The sequence below is a fragment of the Ochlerotatus camptorhynchus genome, unplaced genomic scaffold (genome assembly GCF_037179485.1).
Source record: "Ochlerotatus camptorhynchus isolate MF236.1 unplaced genomic scaffold, CSIRO-AGI_Acam_v1.1 ptg000071l, whole genome shotgun sequence".
Classification (NCBI taxonomy): Eukaryota; Metazoa; Arthropoda; class Insecta; order Diptera; family Culicidae; genus Ochlerotatus; species Ochlerotatus camptorhynchus.
The window spans coordinates 1,597,968-1,620,204 of NW_027040561.1; the positions used below are offsets into that span (position 1 = coordinate 1,597,968).

Here is a 22,237-nt window from a genome sequence, read left to right on the forward strand (position 1 = left end):
CCCAGTGCAGCGCTCTAGTCAGTGCTTCACCACCGTATTTTAATAGCTCACTTGGTAGTTGATCTACACCAGTTGCTTTGTTGCTCTTCAGCCGACCGATCTCCTCCTCAACTTCTTGAAGATCAGGGGCCGGTAGCCTGTCGTCTTCTGCGCGTGCTTCAAGGTCTGTTGCCGTGCCACCTTCGTTTTCTGCTGCTTCACCGTTGAGGTGCTCGTCATAGTACTGCTTCCACCTCTCAATCACCTCACACTCGTTCGTGAGAAGTTTACCGTCCAAGTCCTTGCACATATCGGCTTGCGGCACGTAGCCTTTGCGCGAACTATTTAGCTTCTCGTAGAACTTCCGTGTGTCGTTTACGCGGTACAGATTTTCCATCGCCTCGCGATCTCGGTCTTCCTGCTGACGCTTCTTCCTTCGGAAAACCGAGTTTTGTCTGTTCCGCGCTTGTCTGTATCGCTCCACATTCAAGCTCGTGCGGTGTTGCAGCATTCTCGCCCGTGCTGCATTCTTCTTCTCTACTAACAGTTTGCATTCGCCGTCAAACCAGTCATTTCTTCGGTCCGGGATTGCAGTACCTAGTGCCGCTGCAGCAGTACTACATATGGCGGAACGGATGTCCCTCCAGCCATCTTCAAGAGAAGCTGCGCCAAGCTGCTCTTCCGTGGGTAGTGCAACTTCCAGCTGTTGCGCGTAGTCCTGGGCAACTCCGGCGTCCCGTAGTTGCTCAATGTTGAGACGCGGCGTTCGACTTCGACGGGTGTTATGAACCGTCGAGAGTTTTGAGCGCATGCATACTGCAACTAGGTAGTGGTCCGAATCTATGTTCTCACTGCGGTACGTGCAGACGTTGATAATGTCGGAGAAGAATTTCCCGTCGATTAGAACGTAATCGATTTGGTTTTCTGTGTGTTGGTCAGGTGATCTCAAGGTGGCTTTGTGGATATCCTTGCGGGGGAAAAAGGTACTTCGAACTACCATTCCTCGAGAGGCTGCAAAGTTTACGCATCGTTGGCCATTGTCGTTTGATACGGCATGCAGGCTGTTTGGCCCGATTGCCGGTCTATACATTGCCTCCCGTCCTACCTGAGCGTTCATGTCACCGATGACGATTTGACGTCCCGTTGCGAACAGCCGTCGTACACCTGCTCCAGCTGCGCATAGAACGCTTCTTTCTCGTCGTCGGGTCTCCCTTCGTGTGGGCAGTGCACGTTGATGATGCTGTAGTTGAAGAAACGGCCCTTAAACCTCAACTTGCACATCCTCGCGTTGATCGGCTGCCAACCAATCACGCGTTGGCGTATCTTACCCAGCACTACAAAGCCGTTTCCCAGCTTGTTGGTGGTGCCACAGCTCTGTCCTACCTTTTGTCTCGTCCAGCAAAGTTCCTGCAGTGCTACGACTTCGAAGTTGCGTGGTTGAAGTTCGTCATAGATTAACCTATCGCAGCCTGGGAAGCCAAGCGATTTGCAGTTCCATGTTACGAGTTTCCAATCATAGTCCTTATTTCGTCGCGTAGGTCAGTGCCAATTGTTCCGATCCGTATTTCCTTCTTCAGTATTTGCATCTTTGTTTTTTTTTCAGGGTGGCTTGTTGGGCCTGCCTCAACCCCCTGTCTCGCCGGGAGATCATCGTGCACAGCTCTGTTTAGAGTCCCACGCTGGCACTAGGACGGTGATCAGCCACTCCTAACATGGAGAACAGGCGCCGTTTTGAGCCGCACCTCCATGGTGAACAGACGCTCAGGTTTGGTGAAGCATTTCCTCTATAACCGTACTATGGTTACCGCGCCAGTGTTCGCGTCGCACCTCTTCACTTTGCTATTGCCGGACTGGCAACATTTTCCAGGCTACGCCACTCAGCTGTGTCCATGTTTCAGCTGGTAGTCTTTTGTTATCATATGACTCGAGGAGGCGTTAAGTAGAACTTGTTAGGACCAGGGCTAGGTATTCCGCTCCTTCCAGGTTGTCAAATCACCATTTTGTATTGGTGAGCCCAATTGATCAGCGAAACGCATAGTTTTAAACGGCGTGTGCAAATTTTGTTTGCTTCGGTGATTCATAATCCAGTATCAGGTAACGAGTTCGAACCACGAGAAAAGGTCCCGTCACTAATCTACTGACGAAACATGTAAACAAAGTATGATGGCCTATGAAACAATTTATGAGCAACCTGGTATCGTGGGTGCCTGAGAGATGTGATTTAAATTGCTGGGCAGTTGAAGATCTTCAGAATTTCACTAAATCAATCTGAGGATATCTGATAGATGTGATTTAGGTTGTTTAATAGTCATTCCTTTACTTAACGTCTCTGTTCCGCAATCTAGTGCCAATCACCGACGGACATCGACTGCCATCCATTGACGGCAATTGAATGTGCAGGAAGGCAGCTTTCACACCTGCGTAGGATATCGCACCTATTCAACACACATGGGCCGGGATCAACGGCTTTCCTTCCCTTCCGAAGCAAGACGTGACCAGAGATTTTTATGCCTCAGAAAATTCCCACCTACCCCGGCTGGGATGTGCCATGGGGGTGCGTTTCTGATCTAGTTAAAAATTGAAACAGTCCATATAAAATACAACAGCATTGCCAACGGCTTTACCATTCTCTTAAAATGTCCAAGGAATTATGCTCCGGATTCATTTTTCCCAGAAATTTAATGATATTATTTTCAGATTTTCTTTGGAATTATCATGCAATAATCATCGGCAATTTCAACGAGCTTTCATTTGAATACACTTTGAATCCATTTTTTGAATTTCTGCTCAAAATTAGTTCAGATTCTAAATGAAATCTGGATTTCTTCAGAACTATCATAAAAACATATTACACTTGGTGTTTTTCACAAAGATTTTTGTTTCAACTTCCTTGGAGTGGTCCTTTTAAATTTTAGTCTAATTCCTAAAGTTTTTAAAACCGTGGAGGGGATTTTAGTCCAGGTGCTTGTAAATTTCGAGGATTTTAAGTAATTTTAGCCTAGATTTTTAAAAAGTTTAATATTTACATATGTAGATTTCAGATCTAGAAAAAAACAGTTCAGGCTTTTGAATTTTTGTAATGTTATTTGTTACTGAAGAATGTTCACTGCGGATCTATAAAGATCAATTAATGAATGAAAATTAAATGAATGCATTATAAAATGCATTCCATTGCATTGTTAAAAATATCCCCAGTAAAACTTTTTTGAATTATGTGTGCTGTGATGAAATACCCTCAAAATTCCAGGTATTTTCAGAAATATTAAATTTCCTGTGAATTCCCGGTTTTCCAGGTTTTTTTTCATATCATCTTGTACCAGTTGATGATTATGAAGTATTATGAACTATTAAGATATGTCACTCATTACACTTTTGGTAATGGTAAAACGTATGAAAACAAATAATCGCCACGATTTTGATCACGTTAGCACCATTTTGATCTTGTACATGTGTCGCCAAATGAAAAAGATTGTGACTATTTATTTCAAATTTTACGATAAGAGCACTGATGGTGCCATTTTAAGGGTATACAGGGCTCACAAATGTTCTCACAAAGTATTATTTTGGGACACCCAAGAATTTCAGTCGTAGATTTTTTTGCCTAGTCCCATTTTCTTCCAAATTCAAGCCACATTCAAAAGATGCTTAAATTAAAAAAAAACCCATATTGATCCACCGGACAGTTGTATAGAACCTTTTTTTACCCAGTACAATCTCATTTGTGATATTATCTAGATAAATTATTAAGGAATCGATTGGGATTGTTTTATACAGGTGAGATAACTTGTGTGGTTGGCTATCGATCACAGACGGCAAGATGTGTGAAATCCGATTTTATTACCTACACAGATAAAAAATCTGAATTTTAATTGTGATGTAAACATTCAATCACGTAGACTTGTATTTCATTTCACGCAACCGATCAAATTGCAAACAATGTTGTTTACAAAGGTAGGGTTTTGCATACAATATTTGCTACATTGCATGAAATGTGTCAGAAATTTACATGATGTATAATGTAAACGTATTTGATATGTGACGCTCCATTTATGTGCATCAAATTGAACAGAAATTAACACTACTTTTTGGAACTGTGTATGTTACGGTAGTAAGAAGGGTAAAAATGTTAAGAGTGTAACCACAGTGTACTAGTTGCCCCTACCTTTGGTACGCCCCTGTGCGTTTTTCTACTACATCATTCGCTCAGAGTAAACAAAAGTAAAACACGTTTCAATAAAGTTCAATTTCGTTTTTCCTTAAATCGCTATTTTTCTCGGTTTATTTCCTCCTGGTGTATCCGAAACCACTTCAGGTTTTGGGCCCGGTCGCGTTTTATCGGATAAGTATCGGAAGTGCGGTGTTTTCGTTATGGAGGAGGAAAAGTTCGATCGTGTGTTGTTGCCGTTGTTCGATGGCTTGAACTTTGCTGCCTGGAAGTTCCGGATGCAGATTCTCCTGGAAGAGCACGAGCTTGTGGAGTGCATCCAGACATATGCAGCGGAAGTGGAGGACCTGATTGTCCTGGAAAACGACACGAACGAAGTAAAAGCGGAAAAAGCGAGGAAATTGGAGAAACGCATGAAGAAAGACCGCAGATGCAAGTCCCTGCTGGTTTCGAGGATTCACGATTCCCAGTTGGAGTATATCCAAGGCAAGCAGTACCCCAAGGATATCTGGGACGCCCTGCATCGGGTATTCGAGCGCCGTAGCATCGCGAGCCGCATGCATTTGAAGCGGGAGATGCTGCAGCTGCGGTTCGAAGGCGGAAATCTACAGCAACATTTTCTTCGTTTTGATAAGCTGGTCCGTGAGTATCGTTCGACTGGTGCTGTTCTGGAGGATTTGGACGTGGTTTGCCACCTTCTCTTGACGCTCGATTCTTCTTATTCCGGAGTTGTCACGGCACTCGAGACGATGCCCGAAGATAACCTGTCGCTCGAGTTTGTGAAGTGCAGATTGCTGGACGAAGAAACCAAGCGGCGAGGTATGGAATTGGTTTCCTTGCAGGGTGCAGAAGCAGCTTTTTCCGGATCAAAGGTGGTGAAGCAGAGGAAGCTGATTTGTTTTCACTGCAAGAAGGAAGGCCATAAACAGATCGATTGCTTGGATCGGAAAAAGCAGGCAGGTAATAAGAAGCAGCAAAAGTCGAAAGCCAATGTTGCCGAAGCGGACGACGGAAAGGGAGTTTGTTTCGTCGGTGTAAGCGGCGGAATGGATCTGTCTGACCGGCATCGTACCCGGTGGTTTATTAATTCCGGTGCCACGGAACATCTCGTCCGGGACAGAGAGCTGTTCAGCGAATTGCATCGTATGGCGAAGCCGGTCGAGATTGCGATTGCAAAGGACGGTGAGACGATTGTGGCCGAACATGCCGGCACAGTGAAAGTGATTTCGGTCGTTGACGGGAAACAGATTGAGTGCACGGTCGAAAATGCACTGTTCGTACCTAAACTTCGCTGCAATTTGTTTTCAGTGCTAAAGGTGGAAAAAGCCGGTATGCGTGTGGTGTTCGAGTCCGGGAAAGCGAAAGTCTATCGAGGTTCCGAAGTCGTCGCGAGTGCGTCTCGTCGCGAAAAGTTGTACGAACTAGATTTCTACTCGGTTGGGCACAATGCCGGTGATGCCTTGTTGTCGTGCGGTAAAATTCGGAAGAGTTCAGAATTGTGGCACCGACGGTTCGGCCATCTGAACGAGAACAGTCTGAAGCAGTTAGTTCAGGATGGCATGGTTTCGGGAATGAACATGTTCCCCGCGAATGACAATCGGGACATGATTGTGTGCGATTCGTGCGTCGTCAGTAAGCAGACGAGAAAACCGTTCTCTGCGTCCGGTGGTAATCGGTCGTCGCGTGTACTTGAACTCATACATACGGACGTGTGTGGCCCTGTTACGCCGGTAGGGCTGTCCGGAGTGAAATACTTTGTCACTTTTACGGACGATTGGAGCCACTTCACGGTGGTCTATTTGATGCGATCGAAAGATCAGGTGGTGGACTATTTCGAAGAGTATGAGGCCCTGGTCTCCGCAAAGTTTGGCCAGAAGATTTCTCGTCTAAGGTGTGACAATGGCGGAGAATATAAGAACAAGCGATTCCAGAAGTTTTGCCGAAGCAAAGGAATCCAAGTCGAGTGGACCGTTCCGTACACGCCACAGCAGAACGGCGTGAGCGAGCGGTTGAACCGGACCCTCGTCGAGAAGGCTCGGGCAATGCTGGAGGATTCAGGTGTCGAAAAGAGGTTCTGGGGGCAAGCTGTGCTGACAGCGGCCTACCTGACTAACAGAAGCCCCACCAGTGCGCTGAACACGAAGCAAACAGCGTTCGAGCGATGGGAGTCCCGGAAGCCGGATGTATCGAAGGTAAGAGTTTTCGGTAGCAAGGTTTTCGTTCATGTTCCGGATGAGCTCCGACGTAAGCTTGATGCAAAAGCCTGGAAAGGCATTTTTCTGGGATACAGCCAGAACGGGTACCGGGTTTGGAATCCCGTGAAGAAGCAGATTGTAGTAGCGCGCGATGTGGACTTTGTTGAGGACAACCTGATGGAGAATGTGTTCGTGGAGAGGAAGTGTTCCAACGGAGACGAGTTTATCCGTGTTTCAGCAGACGATGATCAAGAGGACGGAGTCAGTGTCCAACCCGTGGACCCGGAAAGGGAAACATCCGACGGGGAATTCGAAAGTTTCGACGAAGAGGAGTCTGAGGAACAGGATACCGAGTCTGAGCCAGAGGAAGCTGAGGGCGAACTGCGTGGCGAACTACGTAGACCCAAGCGGAAGCGGAATGCTCCTGCGTGGCATCAGGATTTTGAGATGGGATACGCAAGTTTTGCGTTGAGTGCGGTAAACTACGTTGATGAGATTCCAGGGACCATCGCTGAGCTGCGAAAACGCGATGACTGGAAGGATTGGAAAGCTGCGATAGAAGATGAGCTGAACTCGCTGAAGCGGAACAACACCTGGACGCTTGTTGAGAAACCGGAAGGACGTTCGGTGATCTCATGTAAGTGGGTATTCCGTGTAAAGCACGGCGAATCTGGCGGCTGCCCGAAGTACAAAGCAAGACTGGTCGCTAGAGGTTTCAGCCAGAAGCGAGGTTTTGATTATGGGGAGACCTACTCTCCTGTGGCGAAGATGGACACTTTGCGAACAGTTCTGGCGTTGGCGAACCAAAGCGGAATGCATATCCATCAGATGGATGTAAAGACCGCGTTTTTGAACGGCGAGCTGAAGGAGTAAATCTTTATGGCTCAACCGGACGGGTTTGAGCAGGGGAGTGGACTCGTTTGTCGGCTGAACCGGGCACTGTACGGCCTGAAACAAGCGTCGCGGGCATGGAATGAGAAGTTTCATCGTTTCATCGAGCAGTTGGGTTTCGTTCGCAGTGCCAACGATCAATGCCTTTACACTTTCGGATCTGGGAAGGAGCAAGTCATTCTAGTGCTGTATGTCGACGACATCTTGATCGTGAGTCCGTCGCTGAAGCTTCTGCAGTTGGTCAAGCGGAAATTGTCCGAGCAGTTCGAGATGACGGATGCTGGTGAGGTCAAGCAGTTCTTAGGCATGAGGATCGACAGGGACCGTGCAGCTGGTGTACTGAAGATCAGTCAACGGGACTATTTGGAGGGTTTGCTCAAGCGTTTTGGGATGAGCGAATCCAAGCCGAGGTCGACGCCGATCGAGCATCGCTTGAAGTTGACTAAGGGAGGCGAGAGTCAGCGAACAGACAAGCCGTACCGGGAGTTGGTTGGCTGTCTGATGTACGCTTCACTCACTACTCGACCGGATCTGTCGGCTGCCATCAACTATTTCAGCCAATTCCAGTCGTGTCCCAACGATGAACACTGGACCTATTTGAAGCTGATGTTGCGGTACGTCCAAGGCACGCTGGATGTTGGATTGGTTTATCGGAAGCAGCCAAACGTGCAGTTATTGGAAGTTTTCTCCGATGCAGATTGGGCCAACAACAACCTGGACCGGCGATCTGTAACGGGATGTGTTTGCAAGGTATACGGATGCACCGTGAGCTGGCTTACACGCAAGCAGCAAACGGTCGCCTTATCGTCCACCGAAGCAGAACTGGCAGCGTTGTGTACGGCCACGTGTCAGGTCGTTTGGATGAAGAGGATGCTTGGAGATCTTGGATGTTCAATCGAGGGTCCCATTCCAGTTTTTGAGGACAATCAGTCCACCATTCGCATTGCTGAGGATTCGAAGGACTATGGTCGACTCAAGCACGTGGACACCAAATTTCATTTCCTACGTGATCTTGTGCAGCAGGGTGTCATCATCATCAAGTTCGTGCGTTCTTCAGAGCAAGAAGCAGACATCATGACAAAGGGTCTTTCGGTCACCGCCTTCAGAGGACTCCGCACCAGGCTGGGACTGGAGACTACCGTGGTTAAGCAGGGGTGTTAAGAGTGTAACCACAGTGTACTAGTTGCCCCTACCTTTGGTACGCCCCTGTGCGTTTTTCTACTACATCATTCGCTCAGAGTAAACAAAAGTAAAACACGTTTCAATAAAGTTCAATTTCGTTTTTCCTTAAATCGCTATTTTTCTCGGTTTATTTCCTCCTGGTGTATCCGAAACCACTTCAAAAAATACATCATGCTTCAATCACTTTATAAAAAATCCATAAGTCTTTCTCTTCATATTCCATTAACTTTCAATGAGCCAACTTTGATATTCAAATTTTGAAACAGATTCAATTCGCTCTCACACCTCCTGTGCACCAATCCTAGAATTGAAAGCGCAATTTATGCAATATTATTCCCAATGCAAATGTTCGCTTTCTCTCCGGACCGAATTGTTTGGAAAGCGTCATACCACAAAGCATTTAGCGCTGCTGCAAGGAAACTGAATCCTCCAAACGCGTCGGAAAATTGCAACTCAGCAGCAGTGCTGACTTCCCTTGTGGCTCGATGGTATTTTCCCGCCACATCAGCAGGAGTAGCAATAAATGCATCCCATGTTTGTGTACAGGCACACATATTTACCGGTGGTGAAAATTACTTTCACCGTGTAAAATTGTGCACCTGGCGCGTTAATTCTATTTAAACCGGGAGAACATTAGCATCATCATCATCATCATCATCACTGAAACGCGATCGATTCAGCATAAAAGCGAATTTTCGCTTGCGAATCGACGACGACTGACTGAATTTGCGGATGAAGTGTGCCGAAGCGCACACGTGCAAGAAATTAACTGAACTCGGTGGTGCAAAATATCCGCCCCAACTGGCAGGTAATTTTCACTTCTCGGATTGTGGCAATATTTCCAACAGGACCAGGCGATAATTAAATGTTAGAAACAATTTCCAATAGTTTTGTGGATTGCCTTACTGGGGGGATGCTTGCTACCATGGGAGTGAGGTGAAATTTTCGCAACATGAAACGATTCGGTTGGAACCGTCCGGGATTCTGCGAGGAAATTATCAATTTTCATAACGAGGTTTGTTTAGGAATTTTCCGGTAAATGAGTTTAGCAATGATTTCAAAACGGTCCAACTAAGTAAAAGTGAAGTGGTGGATTGGAATCTAGTTTCTCTATCTCTTACAACCTTGTCAATATTTGACATTTTCGGGATTCCTTTTAAACCACACAAACAACCATCAGATCAAAAATCCAATTTTAGCACCTCCAAATATCTGCATACTGTGTCCAAATGAAACGCTAAAAGCGTAGCGGAAAGCAAACACACCTAACTACAATACCCAATCACGCCTATATAGTCAGGAAATGGATCGGGAGGTCGCTTCCTAGGAAGCACAAAAAAAGCATCCATCAGTTTCAATATCCCACGTTTGCCCAAAGCCGGGTGCACGAAGGGGTTGCCATAGCAAAAACAACACCCCTTCGAAAATGACGACGACGACGACGACGATGACGAGACGAGATGGGTCAGATCAACAACACAGGACCAAACGAATATTTACTTTTCATTATCCATTCTCACACCGATGATGACGATGATGATGGACGCTGATGGAAGCGATACCCTCACACACAAGCACACAGTAAAAATGATTGAACTGTCACGCAAATGAGTTACGCATAACATTGAAAGCGGAATAGTTTTCAGCGATTTAATCAGTGCATTTCCTCTGTCTATTTTTGTATTTTCAAGGTTTCGGACAGAGCATGCAGACCACCAGTACGGTCCAGTCCGGAATCAACCAGCAACCGTCGCCGACCAAAAAACAGCTAAGCCCGGATCATCCGAATCCAGCGCTGCCCATCACCGAGGTAAGTTCGTTATTTCTGGATCTGGGATGCTTATTTGGGTTTGTTATGAAAGAAATGTTTGAGAGTGGATGGTCGTTTGCGTAATAGGCCAAGCTGGATTCGGTACCAGTATATGAAGAGTGAAGAGACCTCAGATAGCCTATCCAGATAACCAGAATGCATGCATATCAAAGTTGTGTTTTCTGATATACAAGCACATATAACTGCAATCAAATCGTATATGATGCAACAAAATTGCTTATACAAACCTACAAAAGTGGAGGCCATTTAGGAGCAAATTTAAAATTACTTTGTAAGCGATATAATTTGACATATATATACAATCACCATCTTTGGCATTGGAGCCACACATACAGAATTATCGGGATTAGATTACTAACATTAAAATCAAAAGGATCACACGCATCATTGAACAGACTGTAACATTTGTCATAAGCAATACGGTGTCCAGGGAAGTCCACAAGAGGTACGTACTGCGGAGACGACGGACTAGAGCGAGGAAGTTGATATTCCGGAGCACACCACTGCAGTCAATATGATTACTAATCATGTCAAACATAAATAGTCTCTGCAGGAAGATTCGGCGACGGCGACGGTGTTTGCAATCCAATAAGCGCACATCTGTCTTCATATGGTGGTAGGTTATAGGGAGTGGTCTATGGAAGCTGTCGTAAGGTGAATATGACAGAACTTTCCTGGATTCTTTCGATGTGCGATATGTGCACAGCATGCTATGGAGCCCAGATTCGTACGTCAATATTATTTGATGCAAGCGATGTAAATATTTACCATAAGTGAACCCTACACGATTGCTTTTATTGTTAATAATCGTATTGTCAATACATGCTATATTGACGTCAATATATCGAGATTGACAATATTTCTGAATTCACATCATCAATATTATTGTTAATAATTCCCCTTCGCGTCAATATATTGATGCGTGTGGGGTTTGCTATACAGCTATCCCCCAAAGAACGCGTTACCCACTGAGTTGCACCCACCGCTTTTTCTCGGCGGGGTTTCAACCAGTCGGTCTGATTTTTTGCATGTGAGTAGTGCCAATGGAGAACTAGTCACTCGCAGAAAATCAGAGCGCTTAGTTGAAAACCCACCGAGACAAAGCGGTGGGTAGCACTCAATGGGTAACGCGTTCTTCGGTGGAAAGCTGTATTTGACAAAACTCAGGCAGGCTTGCTTCCACTCACTTGCTATAAAAACATGATTTTCTGAATTTTGAAATCATTAGCTGTTAGTGTTTGACACATAAAACCTGTCAAGTTCGCTTTCAGATAGTCACAATCAGCGATTTTCCGACTCGCGAGCGCTCACTCTGAGTGAACGCTCACGAATCATATGATCGCTGATTGTAACACTCTGGTAGCAAAATTGACAGGTTTTATGAGTCAAACACTTGCCTTTCAACCTCTTATTGTATCTAACAAGTACATAATATGATTAAAACATCTAATGATTACAAAATTCAGGAAATCATTTTTTTATAGCAAGTGAGTGGAAGCAACCCTGAACTCAGGTAATTATGACGTTTGATTATTGAAAACAATTCGAGTGAAGAAAAGAGACCTACTGTTGTCATGATTACTTGAGATTTGCCAAATAATGAAAATATTTACACCGATTGCATCGAAGAATTCAAGAACGCTACGAACCAAGGAGCAGTACAATGTTTTCAAAGCGTTCACATCTAGATAGAGCTGGAGTTAGGGCGTAACAGCCTTTGTAAACAATGAATTCTATCGATGATTTCTAAGAACTCAAGGCACGTCCACGCAAACCAACACAACCGTCAGTTAGGAGAAGTCTTCCTCTACCAGATGGTATTGTTGATTTGCGTTGGAGAGCCTTAACTTTCTAGAAATCATCGAAAGAAGTAATTGTTTACAAAAGCTGTTACGCCCTAATTCCAGCTCTATCTAGACATCATCTATTTGCTCAGCGTTACGTCGCAGTAATCCAAGCAAGGAATTGGCTTTTGCAATTGACATAGATATGTTCTCGTTGAATCTTAGTTTGCTATCCAAGGTCTTTAAAATAATCAACTCGTTCAAGTGGCAATTGATTCATCGAATAATCAAATCTGATCGCCGAGTGACTACGGGTGAAGGTAATGACTTTGCATTTCGCAGTGTTTGCGTGCAATTCCGTTCATCTGACAACACGATGTTAACCGCTCGATGTCAGTTTGTAGAGAACAACAATCTAGGATCGATTTGATCACGCGGTAAACTTTCAAATCATCAGCATAAACAACTAACAGGAACTTCATTCGTTAATAAATAAAACGAAAATAACAGGTCCTAAATGGCTCCCTTGTGGAACTCCCGATGGTATATCAAACACATCGGATCTGACATCATGAACCTTAACGAAGGCTTTCCTGGAAGATAAATATGATTTTAACCATCGAACGACCCACGGCGGAAGACCAAGGCGGTTCTGCTTTGCGATAGCAAGGTCATGAGGGACTTTGTCGAAATCCTTAGAGAAGTCAATGTAAACGGCGTCTACTTGCTGACGCTTTTCTGTTGGTGTAGGACATCAAGTTGGAGATCGTCCAGCGCATTTTCATGGATCCATGCTGGAACTCCGAGATTATAGATTGCACAACTGGATACAACTTGTCATCCAGAAGACTTCCGAGAACTTTGGCCAAACAATTAAGGATCGAGATAGGTCGGAGGTTTCCCACGCTGTGAATGTTGCCTGCCTTGAAGATCGGTGTAATTGATGCAAGCTTCCAAGAATGCAGAAAAACGCCATCCAGGTGTGAACGATTGAAGATAGACATAACGGGTGTGGCCAACGATGCTACACAATTCTTGATGAAAGTCGGTGGAATACGATCCGGACACAGGCCTTTCGATGCATCCACCGAGCAAAGGGCTTTGAAAATAGCCTCATGGCTGAAGTTAAGTTGCTGCAGACGAATGCTGTAGTTCGGTAACTGGTCGATGTAGTGTTGGTGCGGAGGAGTTTGATCGAGTTTGAAAACGTTTCGGAAGAAATCAGCGAAGAGGTTTGCAGAAGTGGCATCGGACATCACATACGGCTAAATCTGTAGCAACCAATTCAGTTTGACAAGCCCTATGGGTTAATCCGATTAACTTTGTACTCTTATACGCTGATCAAATGGAACATCGTATAAGGCTCAAACGTTTGCATTATATACGATGAAACTTACACACTAATCGAGTCAGTACGGTTTTACCGAGTTTTTGAATTGCGGAACTGTTCGGTAAAAGTTTAAAAATCTGTGGAAAATTTATTAATGAGAAAATTTGTTCTGAACTTGTACATACTTAGTTCTGTTAACCCCATTTAATGATAGAAAATAAAATTGATTGATTTCATTGATTCCTTACGGATAACGGTCATTTGAATTTTTACCGACTTTTTCAGCAATTCAAAAATCCAGTAAAAAAATACTGACTCCTGTAAAAAAATCTTAGTGTGTAAGCTTCATGCGATGAAAGTCATTCTTCTACAGCCATTCCATAGTAAAACGATATAGTGGTTCTCAGAATTTTGTAAGAATTGGTGGTTTTGTTCCTTATTAGGGTGACTATTTCCATGTTAGGGTGGTCCGAAACATTTTTAAAAATTCATAACTTTTGAATCACTGGGCCGATTTCAAAGATCAAAATATCAAATGAAAGATAATTTTTTTTTTCTGAAAAATATACTGATATATAAAAAGTAGAAGGGTCTGTGCCTAGGGGCACGAACGGAAGCTTGACGTAGGACCGCTAGTGTACGGAACAAATGTGAAGAGCATTTAGTTCTTTTAATTGATCAATCATCAATTATCTTAACTCTTTCCGTTTTTATTTGGAAGCGTATCAAATTTGTAGTACTTTTTTTTTTTTTTAAAGAGAAAGTTGATAAGAGAATCAATCAAAATCACTTGCACCCCTGCTTCCAAGTTTTATTACAAGATTATCTGGAGAGCATTTTTTGTGGTCGTTGGGGGCCTGTGGTTCTGAATATGAACAAACATGCACATATAAATTCTATTCCAACTCTTTACTGTTATAAGCATGTTGGCCCTGAAAAGGGCCGTTTTGTTGTAGACGACATCCATGGCCGCTTACGCTTGGTATCTTCAGAGTAGGTGACAGCATCACGGATCACATTTTCCAGGAACACCTTGTGTTTTTTCGAAGATCAGACCGGAAATACACTTGACACGGCGAGCCAAACGAAGGGGAAGTAAAGCCGTTGGTCCCCGGTTGAGTTGATGGGTCGATAGATAGGGTCCATGTGTGGCAGCTGCCTCCCTGGCGTCGGTAGCATTGGTGCTCAGTACGGAAAACAAATCTCGCGTCACTTTTCAATATGTTCTATCTACATTGATCGATTCTCTTTCGTAAATAAGTCGGCTTCAAAAATGGCCATCTTCGTCGAATTAGATGCTAGATTGTTGCTTCTTCCATCGACAATATCCAGCCGTGGCAATTCAAAGGAAAAGTTGATGAAGAGAATCGATCAAAGTCATAGATCAGACCGGAGATACGTTTGAAACTGCCACGTCGAGCCAGACGACGGATGGTGGTTATCTCGGAGAACTTTGCGATGACGCTTGGCACCTTTTCCTTCTTTGCCACGACCAGTCACTTTTTGCTTGTTGGGTGTGAAAGAGTGGACTAGCCACCACCTCCCTACTGCTGCTATTACTAACCACCACGCCGTTCGAAGCGAAATGAGGTGTTGCCATACAGCAGTGCTGTTTCATATCTTTTCAGGTTAAAGCAGAATGGTGTGCAACCAAGTGGTACTCGATTATGATGACTGGGTTTGGGAAGAACGTTTAACAGTGATTAAATTATCACTTTTTATTTGTACATTGGACAATGCTTGACATTACCACTTTTTAATAGCTTCTCGTTAAAAATCATCAGTCGGAAGCATTGCTTTAAATGCGTAGAAATATTTCTGATTGATTTTTGGTTTTCACAAAGTGTACCCCCAGTATAGAAATGAAAGACGTAGTCCTACGTCAAAAAAAAGTTGTATTGAATAACATTGATTGTATTTGATCTTTATGGTTTTTGTGGTTTGTAGATAGAGGCCGCAATATGTTTTTATATTTTTCCTTGAAATTCTAGGCTTTTTTTACACATCATATCACAAAATCAGCGACGTGTTTTTTGTTTGTTTTTGAGTTATAGTTTTTGAAGTTATCAAGTTTTGGGTTTTCGCTCAATACTCCTATGCGACTAGACTACCATGTGTCGCTATAAATCGGATTATACTTATATTATATAATTATGATTCGAGCTGAAGGGTGACTACCATGTTTGCGTATTTTTTGTTGAAAACACACTTTCCATTCATGAATGTAATTGTCCTTCTTCTTAGAATAGAAAAATAAAAAAATATTATATAGCATTAATTTTCCACAAGAAACGCTCAAAACTATCACTCATTCATCTGGTCATTTTCAAAAACTTTTTGTTCAAATAATTTGCCCTTGCCAAGTAGAAGAGTTTTTCAAAGTGTGGTGAAAATTTGAGCCCAAAATATTAAGAAATAAAAAATCCCGCCCATGGTGAAAATAGGCCATTTTTTTGATAATTTGGATACGTGTTGGTAATAAGCCTGTTTACTGTAGTTACTATAACAAAAACAAAATATGGGTACACCTATAAGAATTTCCATTAAAAAACCTTCATATTCAAAACACTTTAAAAACGTTCTAATATGACGAATAGCTTATTTGGTTGTGGAGTAATCTCTTCTGAAAGATGATTTTTTTTTTAAATCTCGAAAATCTAGGGTTGTAGCCGAGAAGGATCTAGGCACATCATAGCATTTGTTCAGAATACCAAAATTAGAGCCAAGTTTGGCTCAAATCGGTGACATCGACCACAGATGGTGTGTCCACTTGAGCTGGAATGACCCATGTTATATATATGTTATGCCTATAATTCTTTGAAAACACCAGCAATTTTTGTGATTTTTTGGAGAAAAGTCTGGCTCTAAAAGACCTTCCAAACAAACGCCAAAACAATGAGGTTTATTTTGCACATGTGTCTAAAACCTCAAATCGAACTTTTGCCCCACACTTTATATTTTTTCAACATTCCATTTCCTTTGAAAGATTCTTCAGACCATACCCCGGATGATTTATGAAACTTCTTCCGAAAGTCTCTTCCGACTTTTTTTTTATAATTTCAACTGAAAGTGTCTTCCGATTTCTCTTGGAAGCTATTTTATGTCTTTTCCTGGAATCGTCACCGGAACAGTCTTCCATCTATCCGCGGAAACTAGTGCCAGTTTTATAAACAGGACTTCCTCTGGAAGTTACTTCTGTCATCGACCCGAATATCTGCAATATCTCCTGGAAGCCTTCCCCAGAAGAGCTTCTGCTTTCCTCCTGAAGTTTCTTCCGACATTATGCTCCGAAAGTTTCTTCAGCCCGACATTGGAAGATTTTTACAATTTCCCCTGGAAGCTACATCCGACTTTCGTCCAAAAGTCCTGTTCGCATTCCCCAGAAGTGTCTACTTACTTTCTTTGCAACTTTCTCTAAACATTCTCTGAAAATTTCATGCAACTTGTCCCGAAAGTTCATTCGCACTTCCTCCGGAAATATCTTTTCAGCTTTTCCTGATTTTTTATCTTCTGACCAAGGAATCAAAAATATCTCCAAATGACAAAATGACAAGCGATCAACGAACCGAATGATAACGCTATGTCCAAGGGGTATTCAACCCTGCACACCTTAATCTGTGCCGAGTGTTTAGCTGTCCCATGCGCTATGCCGAACGAACCAAAGTTTCAAGGTGTCAATATCCCACGAATTTGGCAACCCTGAAGCTATAATGACATTTGTGATTGTGTTTAACTTTTCATTTTCGGAGCGGGCGGTGAAAGAGAAACCGGATGTTATCAAACCCATACGGTGTTCAAACAAACTCGACCGATCCGCAAGATTCTGACTCAATTTGAAGTATTGATTCCTTTCAGGAGTGCAGAAACAAAGTCATAACCTGATCGATGGAGGAAGAAATGCCACCGTCATCCTTTGAAATCCTCTACAACTGAAGCAAACAACGAACTCGAACGGACGGAAAGATGAACGACGGTCATGTAATCGATGCGTCGAGTTCCTAGTGCGAAATCAGAGCCATCCGTGCAAGAAGATAACTCGTGATCTCTGGATGAGCTGAATTGGAATCTGGAAATCTGTGTTGCACGATTTTGCGAGGCTTTGACTAAACAGCAAACTGCTTAGGGTCGTCATGCGGGAACTGCTGAGCGCACCAAAACTCACTCTGCAGCGACCCAAATTTTCCAAATTCAGCAAGGCTTTACAGTTAACCGATCGGAAGACCAGCCATCGCACCGGGGTCTCTGGCAATGAACAAGTTGAACTAGTGAGGAGAATGTCCGTGCAAATCAAATATAGAGTCACCTCACTAGTAACAGAGAGTCACCTGAATGACAAGCAATAATATCTGAAAGGGGAAAACGAGGAAAATTCCATACGGGAAGATCCAAGGCAAAACCGATATTCGAAACTGACCGAAAATCCCTGTGATAATCGTTTTGTCTTGATTGATTATTCGGCGTTGGGGCATTAAACCGAAGTACGTTAGGCTGGAGAACGTTAGGCTGACATTTCTTCTGCAGCCGGCAAAATTCAGTACCGTTCAGAAGAGATTCGTCCTTACAAAGATACGTACTGCAAACTGACAGTTTGTTTTTGAACTCCATGTACTTACACCAATGGCAAACTCAACGATTTTGCCGACCGCATTCCGAACCAGATCATCTAGTAGGCATATGACCAACCCTCGTTGGAGGTAACCCGTTACGGCCGTCTTGACAAAACCACAAGCCGCAGGGGTTTTCACTGTTTAGTTAGTTTTATTGGATTCATTATGCAGAAAATACTTACAGATTTTCTAAATGTGACATGCCACAATCCACGAACTTATTGGACTTTACATTAGAGTAAACAAAGGAATCATTCTTAGCAACAGTTAGCAAAACGTCAACGATTGACAGTGATGCCATTTATATTATAATTTTTGTATTCTACTTGTCAATGTATGCCCTAACGTGCCGAATAGTGTGCCATGCGGTGTTTCGGCACAGTGTGCAGAGTTGATTAACCCTTGGCAATGTCAGAAGTGGAAAGCAATCATGATATAATCTTCTTACTTTTTTTTTCATGACAAGCAGCCCGTGCGACATAGCTCACTCGGGGCGGTGGTAGAAGGAAACGAGCAAACTGTTGGCAAGCTGCTTCACGAAGTAAATCCAGAAGATGATACACGTGTGTTAATGGGAATTTTTTATGTCTTTTCTCGATTTAGATCAAGCTATGTCCTCATCCATGTATATTGCAACAAAGTAGGCAAGCTATCACTATCTTTTTACCACTCCGATCGAGCTATGTTACAGAGCGAGTTTGTCATGGTAGTCGTAGCTACCGTTTTGTCTGCACCGTTGGTTGATTATATGTTTGGATTCACTGCTGCTGACAGATTCTAACAGATTTCTCCGAAAGTTTCAAAAATTTCTTTCCAACCTTTGCAAAAAGTTTCCATCAGCTTCCAATGGAATTGTTTCCTGGTCGGTGAGGTCTATTTCTTAGTGTAAATGTATATTTAGCATGCCTTTTTAGTGCTTTTTTCCAGGAAAGGATTTTTGGTCAAATCAAGGGAAATTAGTTCTCAGGATGTCATTGATTTACAATAAATATTTTATTACTATGTTTTTTTTTTAATTTCGTATATTTGGTTTGGAAATAATGATTGAGAGATGTAAATGCACAAAACATATAAAATAGGTCAACTTGTGAGCTAAATAATTGCTAGTGAACTTTACCAAATTCAATACAACCAAAATAGGCTTGTTGATTATAATCAAAACATCCACATATTCAATTTTGAAAGCATTTGGACAACTGAAACCAGAGTTAGAGCGATACGCACACATGAAGTCTCAGTATATTAAAATCATGGCATTATTTAGACAATTGGGATTCGCAGAAAAAATATCACTAACAAATGCTGAATACGATTCTCGATATCAATTTATGTTCATACACCTATTCAAACATCGGTTGGGTCGAAAGCACCAACCATCTACTCCGGTTTGCATCTAACACGTAAAAGTTTCTCCTTTCCCTTACAAGTGCACTTGAAAGCACACGACCAATAAATGCAATCCTGTGGTAGAGAAATCAAGACTGCACCACCCAGAGATCGAACCAACAACCGTAGTGAAGTGCAAATAGAATCCATTAACTATTGAACGGAATCCATTAGCAAACACAAAAGATTAAGTTTTCCACCATGAGTCTCCGGCAGAGGTTGCTGATAAAGTTATTCTCGGTCCTGTTTCCTGTCTGGATAACGTACATAGGCATAAGGATTTCAATTTTCGATTCTGTGCTCGGGAACAATGCTTCCTGTGGCAGTCCCAGACTTTCAGATGGGACCACAACTGTTGCTTTTGTGTCATTGCAACACATACAGACGAATATAGAATTCGAGAAAAGTTGTGCTTTGGTCTGGGCTCCTTCATTTGTCGATAATGGAACCGGATATGGCCACAAATTGGTCAAATTAATAACCGATACGGCCGCAACCAGTAGCCGAGAAGCACATGCTGCTGAATGAAGGATAAAATTGGATCTTCCGTCGTCGTCGTCGTCGTCGTCAGTGTGTTTGCTTTTCGGATGTCGTTCGGGAGGGGGTAGATAATCCTCTTGTTGCTCACCCTGGAGCTGTTGTTGCTTTTTATCTCGCTTTGGTCGGATGTATCTATCTTTGGATGCGGTCCTTCAGCGAGGAAGCGGCGAACCAATAATGAGGGTCACCGCCGAGCCATTGGAAGGGATGGGTATTTACAAGATTGTTACATCTTCCCAGTAGATTTAGGACTGGAGTGGGGGAACCATCGGTAATGGTTGGTCAATAAGGTAGTGATTTCACCGTCCAACGTTGGCCAGAAGCAGGCACTGAGATAATGGAAGGGATTATGGTCTATTGATCTTTCGTGGCATGAAAAAGGCTGAATTTTCAACCCTCAAGGCAGGCAATAAACCCTAGCAAACTTTAAATAATACCTCGTAGAACTGACTGGTTGCGATAACGGTGTAATTTGCATTTGCCATCGATGTTTAATCCGGGGTAACCGATGATGCTCATTAGTGCCAACCACATCGTTTTCTAACGAATCAGAGACGACCGGGACCGGAAGCGAACGGGATTAAGAGAAGCTACCCGCAGGCTCTTTGGTTGCTGCGGTCGGTTGATGTTTTCTTTTCTTGACGTCCCCCCTCGGTCCCAGAACGCAGAAAGAGCAAAACTGTGATAAGCTTATAAATTACCTCATTAATATTAATAATTAGCCTATAATTGTGGTGCGGTGCTTGGCGACCGATGATGGGATGGGGTCAAAGTGTCTCGTGTCTATGAAACAAACTGACTGCCCGATGACTACAAGATCAGTATGCGAATGCAAGAAGTTGCGTGAGAAGGATTTTATTATTCATTGTCTGGGAATGAATAATAATATAATATAATATATAATATATAATATAATAATAATATATATTATATATTATTATATATAATATAATAATATTCATTATCTGGGAAGGGGGCGACCCCGGCGTAGTGGTTAGCATCCATACCTCTCACGCCAAAGTCACGAGTTCAAATCTCACCCCCGGACAAGTCACGAATGACCCAAGTTAACGCTAAAAAAAAAAAAAAAAAAAAAATTCATTGTCTGGGAGGAAGCAAGTCTTCCCAAGTAATTACTGAATTATCCTTGCATTTGCACTAAGTTGTTGCGGATTGGAATTGTTTTGCTCTGAGTGCAAATGATCATTCGGTACTAATCACGGTTCGAAGCTCTCCGCTGGGTGTCGTACATTTTCGAACATTGCATATGTGTTTGTGCCAGCAATTAGAGATTGTAAATTATAACTTTCAAACTAATTGCTCTGTTCCAGAGGGCAACCGCAAAGCGGCTGTGGCTAATTAACATACTGGATAAATTCTGTGCATACCCTTACCCCGAACCGTTCGCTTCGTGAAGCAAAACTTCAACCAAATATTTGGAGCGAATGACCACGAACCACATCATCATACAGCATAAGCATCATCGGTGGCGATGGTGGGGTGGAGCTATTAGTTATCGCTTCAGGGATGCTGTGAAAGTTTACACATGTTCGTGTATCGCTTAATTGGTAGTTTTCACTAATCGCCTTACTAGTTCCGTTGAAATTACTACATTCGAAGTGTGGGGGTTTTGGGAAAATGATACAATTGTGTATTGCTGGCAATCATGATTAATGATCTGCTGGCCACGGATTGAAATGGTGAATCTTGTCAGAAAATTGTTGGAGTTGTGGGTAGAAAATATATATGATTTTTTTTTAATAGTCCACAGGCTTCCTTAAAAAATGTTGCTCACATTTTCCTTTGGATTTCTGTTAGGCTTCTTCGTACCACGCCAATAGAATTATCCTCATAACCACCATGTGCTTTTACTGATAAAAACCCTTGGAAATTTCTAAAGAATCTCTTCGCAAAGCCCATTAAATTCATTTCAGAATTAATTTAAAATTCTCAACGGAAGCCAAGAATACTTTTGAGAATTCCTTAAAGGACTCAGAGCGCTCTTGGAACGAGGCCCATAGATTACATAACAATGAAATCAATGTAATGGAAAACTTGCTGGATAAAAAATACAAAAACAAAAATAACGAAGCAGACACACGGACAATTTCCACCTAAGAATAATTAACACATGTGCAGCAGGAAGCGAGAGTGCTGCACAAGACTTTGCATTTTTGGTATACGAATGTCCAGATTACTTGACGTCGAATCCATATCATGTTGTGCATTCGGTAAATTTTGACATAGGATTACGTCTTTCGGCAACATATTGGGGGTGCAATTAAAAAAAAACAAAATCGACCCTGCCACGAAAAGTGGTCAGGTTTTGAGCACTTATAACTCTGTC

General features: G+C 42.8%; 1 protein-coding gene across 4 annotated transcripts in view; it reads left to right on the forward strand.

Moving 5' to 3' along the window:
* Nucleotides 1-22,237, forward strand: part of Epac (Exchange protein directly activated by cAMP) — a 541,224-nt gene that overhangs the window by 376,289 nt on the left and 142,698 nt on the right. For all 4 annotated transcript variants that reach the window (XM_065217278.1, XM_065217279.1, XM_065217281.1 and 1 more), the window contains one exon: nt 10,104-10,222. In XM_065217278.1, coding sequence (XP_065073350.1) covers nt 10,104-10,222 — 119 coding nt within the window. The remainder of the gene's footprint in view (nt 1-10,103; nt 10,223-22,237) is intronic.